The sequence below is a fragment of the Ipomoea nil genome, unplaced genomic scaffold (genome assembly GCF_001879475.1).
Source record: "Ipomoea nil cultivar Tokyo-kokei standard unplaced genomic scaffold, Asagao_1.1 scaffold1317, whole genome shotgun sequence".
NCBI lineage: Eukaryota > Viridiplantae > Streptophyta > Magnoliopsida > Solanales > Convolvulaceae > Ipomoea > Ipomoea nil.
Genome location: NW_017617745.1, coordinates 3777531 through 3798913, shown reverse-complemented (window position 1 = coordinate 3798913; position 21383 = coordinate 3777531). Strand labels below are relative to the sequence as shown.

The 21383-nt window shown below is 45.1% G+C and overlaps 1 protein-coding gene across 1 annotated transcript; it reads right to left on the bottom strand.

Annotated features, from left to right (window-relative positions):
* Positions 1-20268: 20268 nt before the first annotated feature.
* LOC109185266 lies at positions 20269-20982 on the bottom strand. The gene is made up of 3 exons (XM_019335246.1): positions 20817-20982; positions 20514-20737; positions 20269-20361 (listed from the first exon to the last, which is right to left on the bottom strand). The coding sequence occupies exons 1-3, from the start codon at positions 20917-20919 to the stop codon at positions 20269-20271; spliced, it is 420 nt and encodes a 139-aa protein (XP_019190791.1). The 5' UTR covers positions 20920-20982.
* Between the last annotated feature and the right edge of the window lie 401 nt (positions 20983-21383).

Below are 21383 nucleotides of genomic sequence, written 5' to 3'. Positions count from 1 at the left end.
TTTTGACTTATTTGACCACTATTAATTGTTTGATTTAGTTAAAATATCAATATAAATGTTTGGTTAATTAGCTTTTTGAAACTCCAAAAGGCTAAACTTCAAAAAGCTACTCCAAGCAACTTTTTCAATTAGCTTTTTGAGAAAAGAAATTATACCAAACAGCTATCAGCTAACAGCTAATTTACCAAACACTTTTCTACAATCAGCTAATGTTATTAACTATTTATACCATCTAATTAACACAATCAGCTAACAGTCATTTTACCAAACAGGGCTTATATATAAAAACAAAATCTTGAACTTTAACTTCCCGCCCAATTCTTAAAAAATCTCTCTTCCTAATAAAATATATTGATTTCTACTTTTCCATTCGTACAATAACTCTGTGTTAAAATTCTATTCTAATATTATAAAATAGTGTAATATAATTCATATTATAATCTATCTATACTATATATAAAAACAAAATCCTGAACTTTAACTTCCCGCCCAATTCCCAAAAAATCTCTCTTCCTAATAAAATATATTGATTTCTATTTTTCCATTCGTACAATCCAATTCCCAAAAAATCTCTCTTCCTAATAAAATATATTGATTTCTACTTTTTCATTCGTACAATAATTCTGAGTTAAAATCCTCCTCCGCGACCGCCTAGCCGGCTGAACCGGCGATTGATTTTTTTTTTTTTTTTTTTTTTTTTTTTAAAGTTGTAAAGTGTCAAAACTTCGGCAATGCATAACTTTTGATTCAGTTGTCCGTTTTTTACAAAAAAAAAAAAATTTAAAATCGTGTATTTTTTCGAGATCTATTCACCGCAAACTGCCGTAGGCGGTTTGACCCACCAATTTCTCAAAACAAATGCTTCATTAAATAGTTTCTAAGAAAAAACTATGAGAACCTTATGTTTTATTAATGAATTTTTAAAGTTTTTAATTAAAAAATTGTCTCATGCTTTATTTAATAATCTTTCTTTCTAATTGGTTAAATTATTTAATTATGGTAAATTAGAGAATAATTAATGATGGTAATAAAAATCCTAGAAGAATATAGAATAGCAAAATATTTAATTATTGTTATATTATTATTGTGACTCACGGAATACTTTTTTTTTTTGAAAGACACGGAATACAATACAAGAATATTTAATTATGATTATATTATTATTGTCCTTCACGGCCATTATATAATAACAGAAGTTGAAAGGAAACTAATAATAATAATATAATAATATATGTGGTAATAATATTTTCTAAAAGTAATTAAGTGTTAATAATAATAGTAAGAATATTAACGTAAGAATTATAACATAGAATAAAACGTAATAATTAATAACGATAGTCTGAGACTAAATTTGAAATTGTCAGGAAAGATAAGCGACCTCTGGTGAAATTAACTCTTAAATAATTATATATCGATTTAAATATTCTTAATATATTACAACAATTCTATTCCGTGCATCGCACGGGTGAAAATACTTGTTAACATATAATAAATAATTAAAACTTTTGACATTTTCAAATTAACATGTAACAACTAAATAAGTTTCAACAAAGTATCTTTTCAAATTAACATATAATAACTAAATAAGTTTCAATAATGCAGTATCTGCTATCGCCTCCACCGAGGCTTGAACCCACAACCTTCCATACTAGAGAGCAACTTGGTGTTGCTAGACCACAAGAATAGTCTTAAATGACTAGGGCTATTGAACTTACCCGTTTGAGCTACCTAGCTTATCTAATTAAAATATTTTCACCCTAACCCTAAAATTGTTTAATCTTGTCGGACCAAAGTTTAGAACTAAAAAGATAAACCTTCCTACCATTCTTATCCTCGTCATCTTCCATCTCTTCATTTACAACACGTTATCAGTACAAATGTCTCTTCATTCTCGGTGAATGATTATTTTGAGAATGGTGATGCTAATCTCCGAAATGATCAAACCTCCCCTTCAGCTTACGCAACTTGACAATACAACGATTGTTGGACTCCGGTGTATTGATGGAGATTTCTTCACAAGTTCTTCTGCTACATCATATTCAATTTCACTTAATAATATAATCTCAGGAAGCACCCTATACCAAACAGGGACGGATCAATGGGAGAAATCTCATATTAGAATTTTAATATGCTTATTTCAATTGTGAAGCAGCACTCATTTGGATTACAATCCCTACGATGTTTAATAGATCCCGTAAACACGAATTCAACTTGAGCTTGTGTTCTATAATCCATCTCAGATCGATATGAGCCCAAATTTAATAGAATGTCGAGAAATTTTATGAAATGAAAAGATATTTAGTATTTAAATCCACATACTAGTGAGACTGAACTAGAAGTTTAGAAGATAATCAATTTGCAACTTTTAGCAAATAATCTGCAAAACATGTCTATTGGTCATACTGATCATCATAACAAAGTGGCTCAATCTCATATACCGTCCTCAAATTGGACCAAATATATCTACCAATGCTCCTTGACGTCAGAAGAGTAGGAGACCTTCGGTGTAAAAGATAAAAATTCGCAGAAAGTTAAATATAGTAAAAGAACTTTGTTACTGTTGAAATCTCTTAAAGAATTATGTTCTAAGACATTCATCCAGAAGGCGTAAACCCCCAATAAATTTATAAGTGCACCAAATAATCATAATACTGGGATGTAAAATGACTAGATCTAAATATATTTGATAAATGGCTAGAATCTAGTTGACTTAGAAATTGACATGAACCTTTTTATAAATATGAGAGAAATTTACATAAAAGATTATAGTTGTCGACAACACAATTGTATTTAATTGATCTCGTTATATGATAATCTGGATCAAAAGCTAGGCACCAGAAGTGCCTTGACTATTTAATATATAAAGGAACAGTTAAGCCATAGCTTAGCTCGCTACAATAAATGTATTCTCTTTATAACACGTATACCATTGAATGTTAACCATGTAGGTTATAAATTGGTGTCTGTATTAAAGAAAAATAAGAATAATGAGGTAATGTGATATAAAGCGAGATTTGTAGCCCAATAGTTTACGTAGAGACCCAGAATTATTTTAATCAATTACACTCTCCCACAATAGTTGACATAAAGTTTTGCTACTTAACATCTGTAACACCCTGTATTTTCCTAAATATTTATATTAGATATAAATATTTTTCAAATAGAACTATTTACTTATAATAAAATATTTTGCTAACAAATATATAAATATAAACCTAAATATGTTACTATGGGCGTTGGTTAATTATTATATAAACTATGATTTTTAAATACCCAAATATTAAGCCCAATATATGTATATATATTCTATATGCCCAATAAATATTATTTAGCCCAAATAAAATTAATTATCGAAAGTCTACTTATTATTATAAGGCCAAACCATTTGACCCAACCCAATACTCTAGGATGAAAATTCTACCGTAATTAGATTATATCTACTATATACTAATAAGAGCCCAAGAGAGTTAGGCCTATAATGGGTAGAAAAAATGGCGGTCAAATTTTTTAATCAAATGAATGGCTCAGATCGATCATATTTTAATTTTTCCTTGAGATTTCCTAATTTATCCTTAATGAATATGATTATCCGTTAACTTTTCCGTTAAATATTATCTTTTCCGTTAATTTCTGTTAGTTCACCGTTAACTTACTCATTCATTTCAATAAGAAAGGTCTTAGGTTCGAACTTCATCCTAATCAAAGTTGGCATAATTAGTACTCTATTTTACTCTTATTAAATTAAAATAAATAATAATTTAGTAGCTACAACAAAAAATAATACATATGCATTTCTTTAATTTAGAATTATGTGTCTACAATGTCTTTATTCAAAAAAAAAAAAAAATTATTCATTATCAATAAATAAATAGGAGAAATAATTTCATTGGTTATATTGTCTTTATTTTTCTCCAATATAAAAATTCTTTACATTCAAAATTCAAATTCATCAATTGATTATATTCGCTACATTGTCCCTACAATGTTTTTATTAAAAAAAATTTATTCATTATCAATAAATAAATTAAGAGAAATAATTTCATTAGTTATATTGTCTTTATTTTTCTCCAATGTAAAAAGTCTTTACATTCAAATTCATCAATTGATTATATTCACTACATTGTCTATTATCTTTTTTGTGCACTATTTTTTAATTAAATATCAAAGTTATAATACAAAATAATGCTATATATTTATTTACCAAGTATTTTATTAATACCATGAAAAAATTTAAAAAATTTAAATTAATAAAGCCAATCATATTAACTACTTGAGTGATTTGTTGACAAAGAGAGTATTCAAATCACACAACAAATTGAGGTGAGAAACTACCTGGCAATGTCCTTGTTTGACAATCAGCAGTTAGCGGTTAGCATTAGCGGATTATATTACCGGATTTGACCAGCGAATTATATCAACGGTAGGTAAAAAGATATTTAAAAAAATTAGATGTTTAAATTAACATTTAAAATGACCTATGGTATAATAATAATAATAATAATAATAATAATAATAATAATAATAATAATAATAATAATAATAATAATAATAATAATAATAATAATAATAATAATAATAACTGTTTTAATAATATTTTTAAAAAAAAAATAAAATATAGATGTGTTTTGGGGAAATCATTCTCAAAAACTCTAAGTGAAAATATTGTAAATTGCAATGTTTGTATTTTCAGTGGTTTGGAATAAATTGTTGCTTCAAAAATAACCAAAACACTTTCTTTAGCATTTTGATCTTTGGGTTACATCATATTTTCCAATTGTCCAATATATTTGGGTTACATTATAATTAAAAAATTTAAATTTTACTACAACTAAATTCCTTAAATTAGAAATTTCTTTATCCATAATAATTTATTCAACAATAATGGTTGAACTAAATGAACACTTAGCAAAACACCTAAAGGACTGGTAGCGTTGATTCATTCATTGATCTTGTATATATGTGCATTCATTAAATATATTAGAACCCTTTGCAACAAAAATACTTGGTTACTATTTAAAAAAAGTTTAGTAACAATTATAATGAATCTCCTATATTACATTGTATTCATATACTATGAATTACATATTTAAATAAACAAATTAGACATTAAATTACTTATGTTGAATTTCTCACATATAATCTTGCATTGATATACTTTCAAATATTTATTTAATTATAAACATTGGTTAGAAACAATGACCGTCAAATTATTAAATCAAATGAATAGTTCAGATTGTTCAGATCAGATTTTAATTTTTTCTTGATATTTTCTTATTTATCTTTAATTATATGATTATCCGATCTGTTAACTTTTCCATTAAGTACCGTTAATTCACCGTTAGTCTAATTCTAATATTAAAGTCTAATATAGAATTATAACTACAACATTAATCTAATTCTAATATTAAAATATTAATAGAACTCTAACCACAAATCCTACTGCCGAAATCTCCTCAAACAATATTAGTATCTATTTAATATTTTATGCTTTAATTTTTATTTGTTCTCCCTTATGTCCTGTATTTGGTTTCAATCATATGCATACAATTATTTTATTGACAATTATAATCAATCTTGACTATATTATCTTCATTTGTAAACTTAGAATTACCAATTTAAATATGCAAATTCAACATTCAATTATCTATGCATGAACAATTCCAATATAATCTTGCCTTGATATGTTTTAAATACTTATTTAAGAAAAACATTGGGCATTATCCTAATCGCGCAGTGCGCGTAAAAAACTAGTATATATATATATATATATATATATATATATATATATATATATATATATATATATATATATATATATATATATATATATATATGGTCAGGTTCCTGTAAAAATAGGTCTTCCCGTGCGATCAGTGCGGCATACACCATTAGGTATGCATAAATGCACTACACAGTGTTCGAAAATACATCATTATGTGTGGTGTATTTTTTGTGTAGTGCATTTTTTGACATTTCATTCTGGTGTATTCTTGAACACGTATGGTGCATTTATGCATTCTAATGGTGTATGCCGCTGACTGTATGGGAAGTATATATATATATATATATATATATATATATATATATATATATATATATAGATCCTAGGTAGCATATATACATATGCATGTACGTAGACAACCAGCAGCCTCACATCCTTCTTCATACACCCAGACCAAGCCTCCTTCGTATCTTCTAGCCCTCTCTCCCTCCAGTCTCTCGCCCTCTCTTGATCATCGGCAACCAAACCCCCCCCTTCCCGTTTCTTCTTCTCGGCCAACGGTAGAAGCTCCGGCAGCAAGCAGCTTCTAGCGTCAATAGACGTGGGCGTTTTCTCCGGCAGCAACGAACGGGCGAACGGCAGAAGGGAAGCGGTGACGAAGTTTTTCCGGCGAGACTTCCACTTGGTGGCAACAACTCCTCTCGTCGGCGGCGGACGATGGACAGCGGTAGTCTCGGACCTCTTCGGCGAAACAAAACGGTGGCGGTGTTCGGCAGTGATGAAGGTAAGATGTTATTGTTGTTGTTGCTGAAGATGTCTGGGATTGGGTAGTGATGATTAGCATGCATGGGGATAATATGAAGTATGGATACTGTTAATATGTTGGTGATGTTGGGCATGATGAAGATGATGATGCTGCATGCTGGTGAGATAATGACCATCATTAGGATAGTAATATGGTTTATGGACTATTGAGTTAAGGTGGCGTGATGGTTAGGGCTTTGGTGTGGTAAGGAGAGGACCTTGGTTTTAAATCTTGCCTTAACCGAAGTTAGCTGCTTCTTTATTATCTTTTTGGTTGATAATTAGATTGGTTAGTAGATTATTGATGATTAACGGGCCGTTTGGTTCACGGAATGAATTTGGAGGGAATAGGAATGCTATTCCATAGGGAATAGAATAGGCAAGGAATAGAATAGGAATTGTATTCTGTTGTTTGGTTCGCTAAAGGAATAGACATTGGGAACTGTATTCCAATGTTTGGTTGGTTAAGGAATAGGAATAGAATATATGTTTAAAAGACATAAATGCCCTTGTACAAAAACTATTATTATTATTATTATTATTATTATTATTATTATTATTATTATTATTATTATTATTATTATTATTATTATTATTATTATTATTATTGATGGGGTGAGAACCCCGGCCCAAGAAAAGAGGGCCCAAAGAGGAAAGACCAGAGAGAAGGATGGGCTGACACGAGGCAGGCCTGGAGAGTGCGTGGGCCGAGTCCAGGAGTCGGCCCAGGCCCAAATGGAAGGCCCAGGCCAGGGCTATGAAGGACGACCCAACCTGAGCATGGGCCGGAGACGAGGAGTCGGTTCGGGCCCAACCCAGAGAAAGACTCAGTGCAGAGAGCCGTTGAGGGAGCCTCCGAAGAAGTTAAGACGAGGAACCGTTGAGGCATTAAAGGCCGGACTCGGTCCGCCGGTTACAAGCTAGAAAGAGCCGTTGGTAGACCCCGTAACGTCACTCAACGGCTCGGCACCTTGAAAGCAGCCTTGAAGTCGGCCATTATGGGCCTTTAAGTCAGTGAGGGAGGAGCCACTATAAAAGGGCTCCTCCACCCTTGTAAGAGGGGGGGGGGGGGAACCCGGAGAGGGAATACAAAGTATTATTAGCATCGCATTTCATTGAAATTTAGACTTTTTGTGAAAGGTGTATCCTCCAGCTGAAAGGTTGTGTTGGACCTCCTTGGGCCCGAAAACCCAAAAACCATCACTGGCGCCGTCTGTGGCGATCGAAACAAAGAGTCGCGTGCCTTCTGAGCAAAGCAAGTCCGAGAGAACGTCGAGAAGAACCCTAGTTGCGAGAAATCGAAAAGCTTTACCATGACAGGAAGCCAAGAGCAGTTGAGTCAACACGATAATGGGCTAGGAGCCGACCTAAGAGATCAGTTGAATCGAAGAAACGCCCGAAGCCGGGAAAACGACGCGACACCGCCGCCGACTCCGCGGATAAATCCACAACCAGCCGCGGTGCAGCTCACCCCGGATCAGCTACAAGCGATTGGACGTGCTTTCGCCGAGGCGAGCCGGGGAATACGGGAGCAATCCGCTACTCGGATACCGCAACGAGACCCCCAACCGTCGCGAAGGCCAGACAATCGACAATCCACCCGCCGTGCTGAGAGTCAACCGGTCCAGTCCGTTCATTCTCGGTTGGGTCCGGGTGTTGAACGACGGTCGGCGAGAGAACGGCTGGGACGAAGAGAACCCCCTCGCGCCCCGTTAGAAACTCACGGTCGACAGAGCGCGCGTGAGCGTAACCGTGCAAGGAAAACCCGGACGGTGGCTCGCCGCTTAGAGCAGCCCGCCCACGACCATGATCAACCTGTCGAGTCAGAGGTCGGCGAGAGCACGGAATCGACAGGAAACCGCACCCAAGAGAGGGTCGAGGTGGCAAATTTAGCCCAGGAAGTACGAAATCTAAAAGAACAGGTGGAAGGAAAAGCCAAGGCCCCTGGCCGAACGCTGCTGACCGCGTTACCCTTCTCGGCCGAGATCATGGCCTTCAAGATACCGGGCGACTTCAAGTTCCCGGAGCAAGCCACGTTCGACGGGTCGGGCGACCCGCGAGAACACCTACTGAGCTACCAAGCTAAGATGCAAGTTTTAGGGGTACGGGACCCGGTCATGTGCCGCGCCTTCTTACCCACGCTAAAGGGGTCCGCGCAGAGGTGGCTCGTGGCGCAACCCCCAGGGACGATTCACAGTTTCGAGGAGCTGGCAGATCGCTTCATGAGCCACTACGCCGCCAACATCAAGCCACAGAAGGACCTGACGCACTTAGGCGACATCCACCAGGACGAGGGCGAGTCCTTAAAAACCTATTTAGCCCGCTGGCAAAAGGAGATCCAGTCGATAGAGGAAGTGGAGGACCAAACGGCACTCACTTTCTTCATCGAGTCTTTGCGGTCCGGCCAGCTGTACCGAGACCTAAGGGACAATCGCCCGGCAACGTACGCGGAAGCTATCCAGATGGCCAACAAGAGAGCCAACACGGAGCAGGCCATGAAGCATAAACGACAACGCGAGGTCGGCGGGTCCGCCAGCGGGAAAAGGACGCGGGCCGAGACGAAGGAAAGGCGTTTGGATGTGGCCCGGCGACCCGAAGTTAGGCGACCGTACGACCGCCCCGTCGTCCACGCCTATTGATCGGTTCCGGAGCGGCCGGTCCACGAAATACAAGCAGTCGCCCCACCTCCGCCTCCACCGATCGACGACCGCGTAACAAGTGAGGAGACTGCAAGGGACCCCGCCCCCTAATCAATGGAGGCGAAGGTCGGCTAGTCGAGGAGATGAGGGACTTGCCGCCGACGCAGAGAACAGCCGAGGTAAGCAGCCGGCTTCCGAAGAGGACGAAGCCCAATGGCGCCAGAAGCCGGTTATCAACATGATAGTCGGCGGACCAAAGGGCGGCGACTCGGCAAACACCAGAAAAGCCTGGGCTCGGCAATTGTATGTCGGGACGGTTTACGGTCGCGAAGAGAGCTCCAAAAAGGTATGCCGAGAACCCATCGTGTTCACCGATAGGGACCTGCCAGCCGGAGAGACCCCGCATCGAGATGCGTTGGTCATCGCTATGGACATCAATGGTGTAGTTGTTCGCCAAATCCTGGTTGACACCGGGAGTAGCGTCAATGTGCTATACCTGGAAACCTTCACCAAAATGGGGCTAACCCGAGAGCAGCTGAATCCTGTCAAAACCCCTCTCGCCGGCTTCACCGGGGACTCGGTGGAGGCGGAAGGGTCGATCACCCTTCCCGTGGAGATTGGCAGTTACCCGGATGTACAGAAGTTAAGCATGAAGTTTATCGTGGTAAATCTGGCCTGCTCACATAACGCCATACTCTGCCGTCCGGGTTTGGAGGACCTCGGAGCCCTAATCTCCATCGAACACCTGTGCTTGAAGTTTCGCACGCCGAACGGAATAGGAACGGTACGTTGCGATCGCAAGGTCGCCCGCGACTGTTATTTACAAGCATGTAGAGGGATGGGCAAACGTGAGATGCAGGTCCACGAGATTACCGAGAGGCCCCCTAAGAAAACGGTGATACCTCGCCCTGAGCCGGCCGTCGAGCTAGAGGAAGTCGAGATTGACCCCACACAGCCTAGTAGGCGGGTGAGAATTGGGGCCGGTCTTCCTGAGAAACTAAGGGGGGAAATCGTGAGAGTGCTCCAGGAACATCGATTGGTTTTCGCCTGGGGCCCGGAGGATATGCCCGGCGTCGATCGGTCGGTTATATCACACCGACTCGCCGTGGATCCGGAGCACCGACCGGTCGTATAGAAGAAACGATACCTGGCCAACGACCGGAGGGAATTTGTGAAGAAGGAAGTTAGCACGCTACTAGCGGCCGGGCACGTCCGCGAGGTTAAGTACCCAGAGTGGTTGGCAAATGTGGTCCTCGTACCCAAGCCCCCGGCGTGGCGAATGTGCGTGGATTACACCGATCTTAATAAGGCTTGCCCGAAAGACCCGTTTCCCCTACCTCGGATCGACCAGTTAGTCGACGAAACGGCCGGGTCGGCACTACTGAGTTTCATGGACGCCTCAGAGGGTACCACCAAATATTTATGCACCCGGCGGATGAGGAGAAGACCGCCTTCCTGACACCGGACGGAGTTTACTGTTACCGAGTCATGCCCTTCGGACTTAAAAATGCCGGGGCTACGTACACCCGAATGGTCGCCCGGCTGTTCCAACACCTGCTTGGGAAATCGATGGCCGCGTACGTTGACGATATGCTCGTCAAGAGCCGGGAGGAGGACAAGCATGCGGAGGACCTGGGCGACTGCTGCAAGGTAATGATAAAACACAACCTTCGGCTGAACCCCAAAAAGTGCGCGTTCGCCGTCCAAGGTGGCAAATTCTTGGGCTACATGGTCACCAAACGAGGCATTGAGCCTAATCCGGAGAAAGTACAGGCCATCATCGACATGCAGCCTCCTACCACCGTCAAGGACCTACAACGATTGACTGGTCGGTTGGCCGCCTTTAGCCGCTTCCTGAGCAAAGCGGCAGATAAGACCGTGCCTTTCTTCGAAGCCATGAAGAAGAAGGAGGGATTCGCTTGGACTGCCGAATGCCAACAATCGTTCGAGGAGTTGAAACAGTACCTTTCAACGCCCCCAGTGCTGTCTACCCCCCAGGTGGGCGAGCCCTTATTCTTGTACCTCGCCGCCTCGGCCAAAGCGGTGAGTTCGGTATTGGTCCGAGAGGAGGACCGAGTCCAGCACCCGGTTTATTACGTAAGCCGCTCGCTGAAGGCCGCTGAGACGCAGTACACCGCTCTGGAAAAGATTGTGTATGCATTGGTAGTCACCGTGCGCAAGCTGGCACCTTATTTCCAAGCCCATACCGTCCGAGTTCTGACAGACCAGCCGCTCGGGAGCGTGCTAAGAAACCCCTTGTCCTCCGGCCGACTTGTAAAATGGGCCGTAGAGTTGACTCAGTATGGGATTGAGTACCAACCCCGGCCTTCCATTAAAGGTCAAGCCTTGGCCGACTTCCTGGTCGAATGTACAGCAAGTGAGGAAGAAAAGGAACACGCCCCGGAGAGCTGCTCGGGCGAGTGGTGGGAAATGCACGCGGATGGAGCATCGAGTCGACAGCACTGTGGAGGCGGTGTCATGCTCATCACTCCGGAAGGATTCCGGCTATATTACGCTCTGAGATACTTGTTCTCGACATAAAATAACGAGGCCGAGTATGAAGCAGTATTAAACGACCTCCGACTCGCCAAGGCCCTGGGAGTCGAGCGGCTGCGAATCAAGACTGACTCCAGACTGGTAGTCGGACAGATCTCGGGTACGTGTGAAACTAAGAATGCAAGGATGGTACTATACAAAGAGCGTGCAGTTGAGATGTTAAAAGAGTTCGGGGCTTACGAGATAGAGTACATATCCCGAGCGGACAACATGGAAGCCGACATATTGTCCAAAATTGCCCTGGAAGGGGTACCGGACCACCTGATAAAAATTTGCCAGAAGGAGGAGTTAAATCGGCCGAGTGTTGAAGAGACACCACTGGAAGTCCAGCAAGTAAATATCGAGGAATGGGATCGGGAGAAAAACCCTGAGATGTTTTGGATGGAAGACATCCGGCGATTCAAGGAGACGGGCGAGTTACCAAGTGACCAAGGAGTCGCCGCTAGAGTTCGGCGGAAAGCCCATTCCTTCCAGATCATCGACGGGCAGCTATATAAACAGTCGTTCGGAGGACCCTTACTAAAGTGCCTGCTTAGACCTGAGGCCGAGAAAATAATGGACGAAGCTCATAGAGGCATTTGTGCCGCGCACCAGGGCGCCCACACGCTCACCCGGAAGTTAGTCGTTCAAGGGTATTACTGGCCGACCATGATGCGAGACTGTATCGAATGGATGTCCAAGTGCGGCGTTTGCCAAGCATTCGCCAGGAAAGACACCCGGCCGACCACCTTTTATACACCGGTCACCACTGCCATCCCCTTCGCCAAGTGGGGAATAGACTTGTTGGGACCATTGCCCGTCGCCCCGGGAGGTCTGAAGTTTTGCGTCGTGGCTATCGACTACTTCACCAAATGGGTCGAGACAGAACCATTGGCTACCATCACCGAGTACCAATGTCGACGTTTTCTGTGGAAAAAGGTGATCTGTCGCTTCGGCCTGCCCGAGCACATCGTCAGCGACAACGGGCGACAGTTTGACTGCCAGGCCTTCGCTGACTTCTGCCGCCGACACGATATCAAGCATAGCAAGGTATCGGTGACGTACCCACAAGCCAATGGGCAGGTCGAGAATGTGAATCGAACGTTGGTCGATGGGATCCGGAAGAAGCTCGAAGACATCCGAGGAAATTGGGCGGACGAGCTTGACCGAGTCCTATGGGCTTATCGCACTACCCAGCGGCGAGCGACGGGGGAGAGCCCGTTCTCGCTCGCATACGACTTCGAGGCCAAGGTTCCCGTCGAAGTGGTCGAGCCCACCCGCCGGGTTCGCACCTACTCGGATGCAGCGAACGAAGAGAATCTGCGGATCGAGAAAAATTTCCTAGAGGAAAGGAGGGAAGCCGCGAGTGCATGGACGGTTGAGTACCAGCAGGCGGTGAAAAGATATCGCGACCGTAGGACTCGCCCGCGAACCTTCCAGGTTGGCGACCTCGTGTTACGCGATCGACAAGCCAGTCAGCCCACCGAAGGAGGCAAGTTTGCGGTTAAGTGGGAGGGGCCATACCGTATTGCAGCGGTGGTCCAAGCCGGAACCTACAAGTTAGAGACTATGAAAGGCAAGCCCATAGATCGCATATGGAACGTCACTCATTTGAAAAGGTTCTATCAGTAGAAAAGGATAGGCCGAGTACGGGCTCGAGGATTCCAAAAATCTAAATAAAGCACATGGGTTACAGCTAATCGTCCCAGGGACTCGGCGAGTATATATAGAAACAACGGGGCACTGACCCTAAACCGTTTTTGAGAAAGGAAAAGCCTAAAGAGTCGCCTCAACTGAGGGACTCGGCGAGAAAGAGTTAGGAAACAAGGGCCCAGACCCTTAGTCGTTTCCGAGAAAAAGCCAGAAGGAGTCGCCTCGACTGAGGGACTCGGCGAGTATATATAGAAACAACGGGGCACTGACCCTAAACCATTTCTGAGAAAGAAAAAGCCTAAAGAGTCGCCTCGATTGAGGGACTCGGCGAGAAAGAGTTAGGAAACAAGGGCCCAGACCCTTAGTCGTTTCCGAGAAAAAGCCAGAAGGAGTCGCCTCGACTGAGGGACTCGGCGAGTATATATAGAAACAACGGGGCACTGACCCTAAACCGTTTCTGAGAAAGAAAAAGCCTAAAGAGTCGCCTCGATTGAGGGACTCGGCGAGAAAGAGTTAGGAAACAAGGGCCCAGACCCTTAGTCGTTTCTGAGAAAAAGCCAGAAGGAGTCGCCTCGACTGAGGGACTCGGCGAGTATATATAGAAACAACGGGGCACTGACCCTAAACCGTTTCTGAGAAAGGAAAAGCCTAAAGAGTCGCCTCAACTGAGGGACTCGGCGAGAAAGAGTTAGGAAACAAGGGCCCAGACCCTTAGTCGTTTCCGAGAAAAAGCCAGAAGGAGTCGCCTCGACTGAGGGACTCGGCGAGTATATATAGAAACAACGGGGCACTGACCCTAAACCGTTTCTGAGAAAGAAAAAGCCTAAAGAGTCGCCTCGATTGAGGGACTCGGCGAGAAAGAGTTAGGAAACAAGGGCCCAGACCCTTAGTCGTTTCCGAGAAAAAGCCAGAAGGAGTCGCCTCGACTGAGGGCCTCGCCGAGTATATATAGAAACAACGGGGCACTGACCCTAAACCGTTTCTGAGAAATGAAAAGCCTAAAGAGTCGCCTCGACTGAGGGACTCGGTGAGAAAGAGTTAGGAAACAAGGGCCCAGACCCTTAGTCGTTTCCGAGAAAAAGCCAGAAGGAGTCGCCTCGACTGAGGGACTCGGCGAGTATATATAGAAATAACGGGGCACTGACCCTAAACCGTTTCTGAGAAAGGAAAAGCCTAAAGAGTCGCCTCGACTGAGGGACTCGGCAAGAAAGAGTTAGGAAACAAGGGCCCAGACCCTTAGTCGTTTCCGAGAAAAAGCCAGAAGGAGTCGCTTCGACTGAGGGACTCGGCGAGTATATATAGAAACAACGGGGCACTGACCCTAAACCATTTCTGAGAAAGGAAAAGCCTAAAGAGTCGCCTTGACTGAGGGACTCGGCGAGAAAGAGTTAGGAAACAAGGGCCTAGACCCTTAGTCGTTTCCAAGAGAAAGCCCAGGGAGTCGCCTCGATTGAAGGACTCGGCAAGGGAGAATTAGGAGGTAAGGGAGAAAGGCTCGAAGCCTTAGAGATTTGTCAGTATTAAAAGAATTCGAAAACGAAGTGCGAAAGAAGGGAGAGCTTTTTTCATTAAAATAAGGCCGAAAAGGAGGCCAGCCTTTACAAAAAAAGGGCTATCTTAAAAAGCCCTAAGCTACTGGGGATGGGGTGTCGACGTCGACCCCTTCAACTTGCGCCCCTGCCGTTGGTCCAGCTAGGGGAACAGAAGAAGGGTCCTCCGCCTGAGGAGAGGACTCGATAAGCTCTGGGGGCGTCGCCGTGGGAAGAGTCGACGGATCAGCAGGCGCTGCCGGCCCTTCAACATCCAACACCGGCTTGAGGCCCCAGCCCTCGGGAGTGAACGAGGAGTCGCGAGCCAGCAACGTGGCGTGGATCTCTGTCTGCGCCTCGCGGAAACCAAGGCGGTAATCGCGTTCGCCCAGATCCAGAAGGAACTCGTCGCCTTCTGGGGTCGCCAGCCACTCCTTGGCTACCTCCACCGCCGCTCTCACATCCGCCTCGAAGGCCGCCGACTTCTTGTAATCTTCGACGGAGGTCGCGGCGATCGTTGCCACCTTATCCCTCTCCTCCTCCCATTGACAGGTAATCCTCAGCAGCTCGGAGTTGTGCACCTCCACCATCTTGAGGTGCTTCGCCTGCTCTTCCAGGAAAGCCTCCTCTGTTTGGCGCAGCTTGAGAACCATGGACCGCATCTCGGTCCTAAAGTTCTGGAGCCGCTTGCCCATCTCCATCTGAAAGGTGAGGTTCTGCGCAGTTGTCACGAGTCAGACAAGGAAAAGAAAGAGCGGAGAATAGGAGCCGAGTCAGTGACACTTACGCGGTAAGATTGGCGAAGCGAGGCCTCGATGATATACCCGTCCCCCAAAGCTTGCGTCGCCGCCACGTCATTAGGCAGGAGAACGTCGGCACACCACTTGCGGACCGAGGTGGCGCCCATCCAGATTTGGGCATCGGCATCCACCTCGTGGCACAGCTTGATCTTTTTCGGAGTCGGCCCCTCCGTGTGCTCGGCAGGGCGCTTGGAGCTTGGGCTCTCAGTCGAAGGAGGAGGTGGCTGCCGAGTGGGCGACACCACGGGCGATGGCGTGAGATCGACCACGTTGTGAGAGGATGGAGGAGCCGGCCGAATCAACGGCGACGGCTGAGAGGAAGAAGCGGCGGCGGCACCGGTGGAACGCTGCGTCAAGCGACGCCTCATCTTTTCAGCCCTGTCCGCCATCTCTGGAGTCGGTGCAACGGCCTCGTCGGAGCTGGAGGAGTCAGAATCGTACGGACCTGCAAGAAAACCGCATAGTTGTGAGCGCTTCGAGTTAAAATAAAAAATAAAGAAGTAGGAGTGAGTTGAGAACGGGGTAAAAAAGACGCTACCAATGGTGGCCGCGCCCTCCGGCAGTAGGCCATGCTTGGCCATGGCCCGGACCCGGGACCAATACTTGACCGAGTACGGCCCCAGGCTCTTCAAGAACTCGCCGCCCTGGACAGCATCTTCCGTAAAGACGGCATGCCGAGAGCAAGGCTTGAAGAGAGTCGCCGGCCACAGGGTCGGAAAAGAGAAGGAAGAAGAGCGGGGTCGGACGAAAAAGTAAAGAGGCTTCCACTCTTTGATCGAGTCGGATAACCCCTCGAAAAGTTGCCGCCCCGGACGGGCGGCGACTTGAACGAAGCCAGGCGAGTGAGAGCCGACTTTGTTCACGGTAAAGAGGAACCGGAACAAGTCTAGATCCAGCTCGCACTGCCACCAATGGGAGAGGTTAATGAAGCTGGTAAGAAGGCGGTGCGAATTGGGCACTAACTGGCCCGGGACCAGGTTATAGTGCCGGAAAAGAAGTGAAAGAAATGGGTGAGGAGGCACTCGGAAGCCGAATGCGACCGAATGCAGGTGAATGCCCACAAAACCCTCCGGCGGGTTATGGATGGGCCGACCCTCCGCCGCGACAACCAGGGCCGAAGGGCCAAGCAAAAAACGGGCCATATCAAGGTCCGCTGCCGTGGCACTCGACGGGAGACCGGACGGCCTGACTATCGAGTCGAATTTGCCTCGCGGCCGTTCGACGCCGTCCGGCAGAGCCGCCACCGTGCTTAGCGGGGCTGGGCTCATCGGAGTGGCCGCCCCAGAAGAAGAAGGGGTTGGAAAAGAAGAAGAAGACACCGCCTGGAAGCCTGCCGGCATTTCCAGACGGCGGACAACAGAGGAAGAAGAAGAGGACGACGGCGAGGTCCCCGCCGGATTGTCAAAAGACTGACGGCGGGTGGAAGAAGAATAAGAGGAGGAAGACATTACTTACAGATCTGAGTTGAGGCTGGGAAGACGATGAAAGAGCAAAGAAGCTTGGGTGGAAACTTGAAGAAGAAGAATAGAGGAGAGGAGCCATTTAAAGGAAAGGGGAAGCCCGGGAAGCCGCCACGCGGCGCCTCCTCAGTGGAGGAATCGGAGGCGACAAGACATCGAAAGGACGCCGCATTTAATGCCTCGATAGACGGGGCGACGGTTCAGGTCTAGGGCTAGCCTGCAAGCGGCGCGTCTACCCTAGACCGAGGCTGGATAGCTGTGACCCGGCCTGCTAAGCCGAAAGCCCATCAAGGCCGAAGCCATGGGGGCCCACCAAGATCATGCTGGAAGTTTCTAGAAAGGACCCGGCTGGGTCCGGCCAACTGAAGGGCCCGGACAAGTTTCTGGTCACGAGGTCGGCTGATGGATTCGGCGAGTCCCTCGCCTAAGGGGATCAGTCGGACAAATTCTAAGAGCCGGTCATGATAACCGGGGGTCGGCCAAAAGACATGCGAAACCAAGAGTCGAACATAAAAACATGATTTTATTCCATGAAACAGGGAGTACAAGGCCGGGGACTCGGCCACACACATTACAAGGAAAAGACGGGCCTAGGGCTTAGCTTCTTTCTCCTTCGCATGACGCACCGGCTGCGGACCCTCCAGGAAGTAGTGGGGACGGAAGGGCAAAGGACTCGGCTCAGGCTCGGGCTCGGGCAGTTCATCCAGATACACTCCGGGCTTCCCATCAACTATCATCCGCAGGGGCCTTTCCAGAGCACTCGGCGACATAGCTATGCCAAAAAGCGGAGGAGCCTCCCACTCTATGTCCTCCTCCGGTTCCGGGTCCTCCACCACAGGTTCCATCTCGGCGTCATCCGGCTCTACGATCATCGGGTCAAGCATGTCGGGAGGCACCACGATAGGGTCAGAGTTGGAGTCGCCCACCAGGTGCCCTCTATCAGCCGCCCTTTTCTGCCGGAGCTCCTCCAGCCGGGCGTGCTCCTTGTTGCGAATAGACCAGCGGCGATCACCGTCTCTGAAGCTCATGGCTTGAAGTTTTGAAATGAGGAATGATGAGAAACATAGAGCCACCAAGAGCCCTTATATAGAGCCTCGAGGGGGCGATAACCCAGGCGCAAATCACGGAGGGAATCATAACTGACGTATGGGCGGTGCGAATCTCTGTCAGAGATTAATCCCATCAAATTAGCTCGGGAAGGGGGAGATTCGCACGCTAGACTGAAAAGCCTGACTCGCCCTAGGAGGCGGAATGCCTTACAGGTGTCAAACGAAGGGAGGACTCGACATGATGGCCGACTCCTCAACCATTCAGCCGGACGAATGCACTAACAACACGAAAGAAGAAGCAGAGTGCAAAGGGTGTTTTATTATAATAAGAGGAGGTGTAGGTTACATGGAGCTTATTACAGCGAGAGTAAGCAAATGCTCCTAGAAGACTACCCCCCTAGAATATAAGGCCAACCCCGGCCTACGTGATCACTCGCCCGGCGAAGAGGAGTTGCTCCCGAAGAACCCTCCCGATGGTCCAGGAGGGGATGGGCAAAGCGAGTCCCAGAAGGCCGGCATGAGTGGTGGCACGATCAGTTCTTCATCGTCCGGGTACATCTCCTGGTAGCGGACGTAATCTTCCTCGTTCATCAGCCCCGTAATTGGACCATCCAGGTCGTCCAGAGGGATGGAGAAGGTCATACAGAAGGTCAGTTGCTCCGGGACAGGTACATCAACGACGGTTCCACCCGGGGAAGTCACTCGAGCGGTCGCCGGAGGGGGAGAAGGGCGAGAAGACGGAGCGGCTTCACGTCGAGCAGGAGTCGGCGGACGAAGAGCCGAAGAGGCAGCGCCAACAGGAGATCTTTGGGGGGCTGGACGAGGAGCCTTCTTCTTGGGCTCCCTTTCGGGCCGAGTCCGTTTTGAGGGCAACGGGCGCCAGGGCGACCCGAAGTCAATTCGTTTCCCTTTCAATGGTGAGCGACCCATGAGGAGTTAGTGAGTAAGGTGAAGAGCAGCTAAGGACATTTATAGGAGGTAGGCCAAGTCGAGCAGATTTGAACGGTCCCGCGAGATCCGGGAGATAGCGGATAATCTGGGCTATTCATGAGTCATTCAAGGCGTGGATGCGGTGAGCCGGATAAGGAGACGGTTACTACTTTTCCAAACCCAGGTTGGTGGACCGGGTGCGGAAAAGTGAGGGACTAGTTGATGGGGTGAGAACACCGGCCCAAGAAAAGAGGGCCCAAAGAGGAAAGACCAGAGAGAAGGATGGGCTGACACGAGGCAGGCCTGGAGAGTGAGTGGGCCGAGTCCAGGAGTCGGCCCAGGCCCAAATGGAAGGCCCAGGCCAGGGCTATGAAGGACGACCCAACCTGAGCATGGGCCGGAGACGAGGAGTCGGTCCGGGCCCAACCCAGAGAAAGACTCAGTGCAGAGAGCCGTTGAGGGAGCCTCCGAAGAAGTTAAGACGAGGAACCGTTGAGGCATTAAAGGCCGGACTCGGTCCGCTGGTTACAAGCTAGAAAGAGCCGTTGGTAGACCCAGTAACGTCACTCAACGGCTCGGCACCTTGAAAGCAGCCTTGAAGTCGGCCATTATGGGCCTTTAAGTCAGTGAGGGAGGAGCCACTATAAAAGGGCTCCTCCACCCTTGTAAGAGGGGGGGGGGGGGGGGGGGAGAACCCGGAGAGGGAATACAAAGTATTATTAGCATCGGGTTTCATTGAAATTTAGACTTTTTGTGAAAGGTGTATCCTCCAGCTGAAAGGTTGTGTTGGACCTCCTTGGGCCCGAAAACCCAAAAACCATCAATTATTATTATTATTATTATTATTATTATTATTATTATTATTATTATTATTATTATTATTATTATTATTACAACAACTATTATATATCATCATCATCATCGTCATATCAAGTGATTAATACTCAAAACAAAATAGTCATATAAATAACAAACTTTTGTAAAGAACATTTAACAATATTCAAAAGAAGCATAACATATGTTATTTTTAACAAAATACTCAAAACAATCCAATGCAAGTTACAATGTTCATAAAATGATTAATTGATAGCAAGGAATCTTCTGATCCATTGTAGTCTTCGATCAGGATCAAGACTGAGAAAGAAAGCTACTTTATTAGGATGATCAGTGAGCTTAAACGAAACAAGGTCCATTTCATCATTTGTAAACCATCAACCTCTTTTAATGCACGTTCAAGCTTCTGAAACATATCCATATCACGATCATATTGAAGACCATCAGACAGATTCTTACCAACCTCTGACATTGTATTGCTTATTAGTATTCCATCTCATTTCTAATAAAATTATGCAGCAAACAACATGCAAGTATAATTCTATTATGTATTCTAACAGGATAAAATGATGGGCTTCTAAGTATAGCCCATCTCATTTTCAATAATCCAAAACAGCGTTCTATGACATTACGAGCAGCTGCATGTTTCATATTAAAGAATTCTTGAGGAGTTGTCGGTTGATGACCTTGACGCCATTCATTTAAGTGGTATCTTTGACCTCTAAATGGTGCCAAAAATCCCTCACTATTAGCATATCCTCCGTCAACTAAGTAGTAACAACCTAGAAACATAAGTTTATAGTTTAATACGAATGCATATTATATTACATGATAATTGGAATGTAATATTATAATGCTTACCATTAGGGACCTTAAGTGGATGTCTTCTAGATAATGCATCCCGAAGAACTCTACTGTCTGCTACAGATCCTTCCCATCCCGGAAGAACATACACAAATTGCATATTAGGTGTACATACACCTAATACATTTGTTGCAATTTCACCCTTGCGAGATCGATATCTAGGTTTATCTTCCGGTGACACTTGTATTCTAATGAAAGTTCCATCTAAAGCGCCTAGGCAATTCTAGAAATAATATCAAATATTATTAAATATATATTCACATTGTAATTAAACTTATAACTCAACTGTAGGGATATGTTTAACTACCTTAAACCATTTCCATCTATGATCTGTAGAGGTAGCTGGAACTGGTTCAGAATCTTTGAATAAATGATTTCGGAGTTTCAAAACAGCATTCGATACTATATTAAAGTATCGACTAATAGTTTCCCCCGACCTTTGAAAATTATTTTGAATGATCCTATTTTTTACGTGATGAGCAATAATATGTAAAAATATTGCTACTTGCTCATCAACAAGCATATTTCTTGTTGGCCTTAACCCTCCTATAGTTTGTAACATTG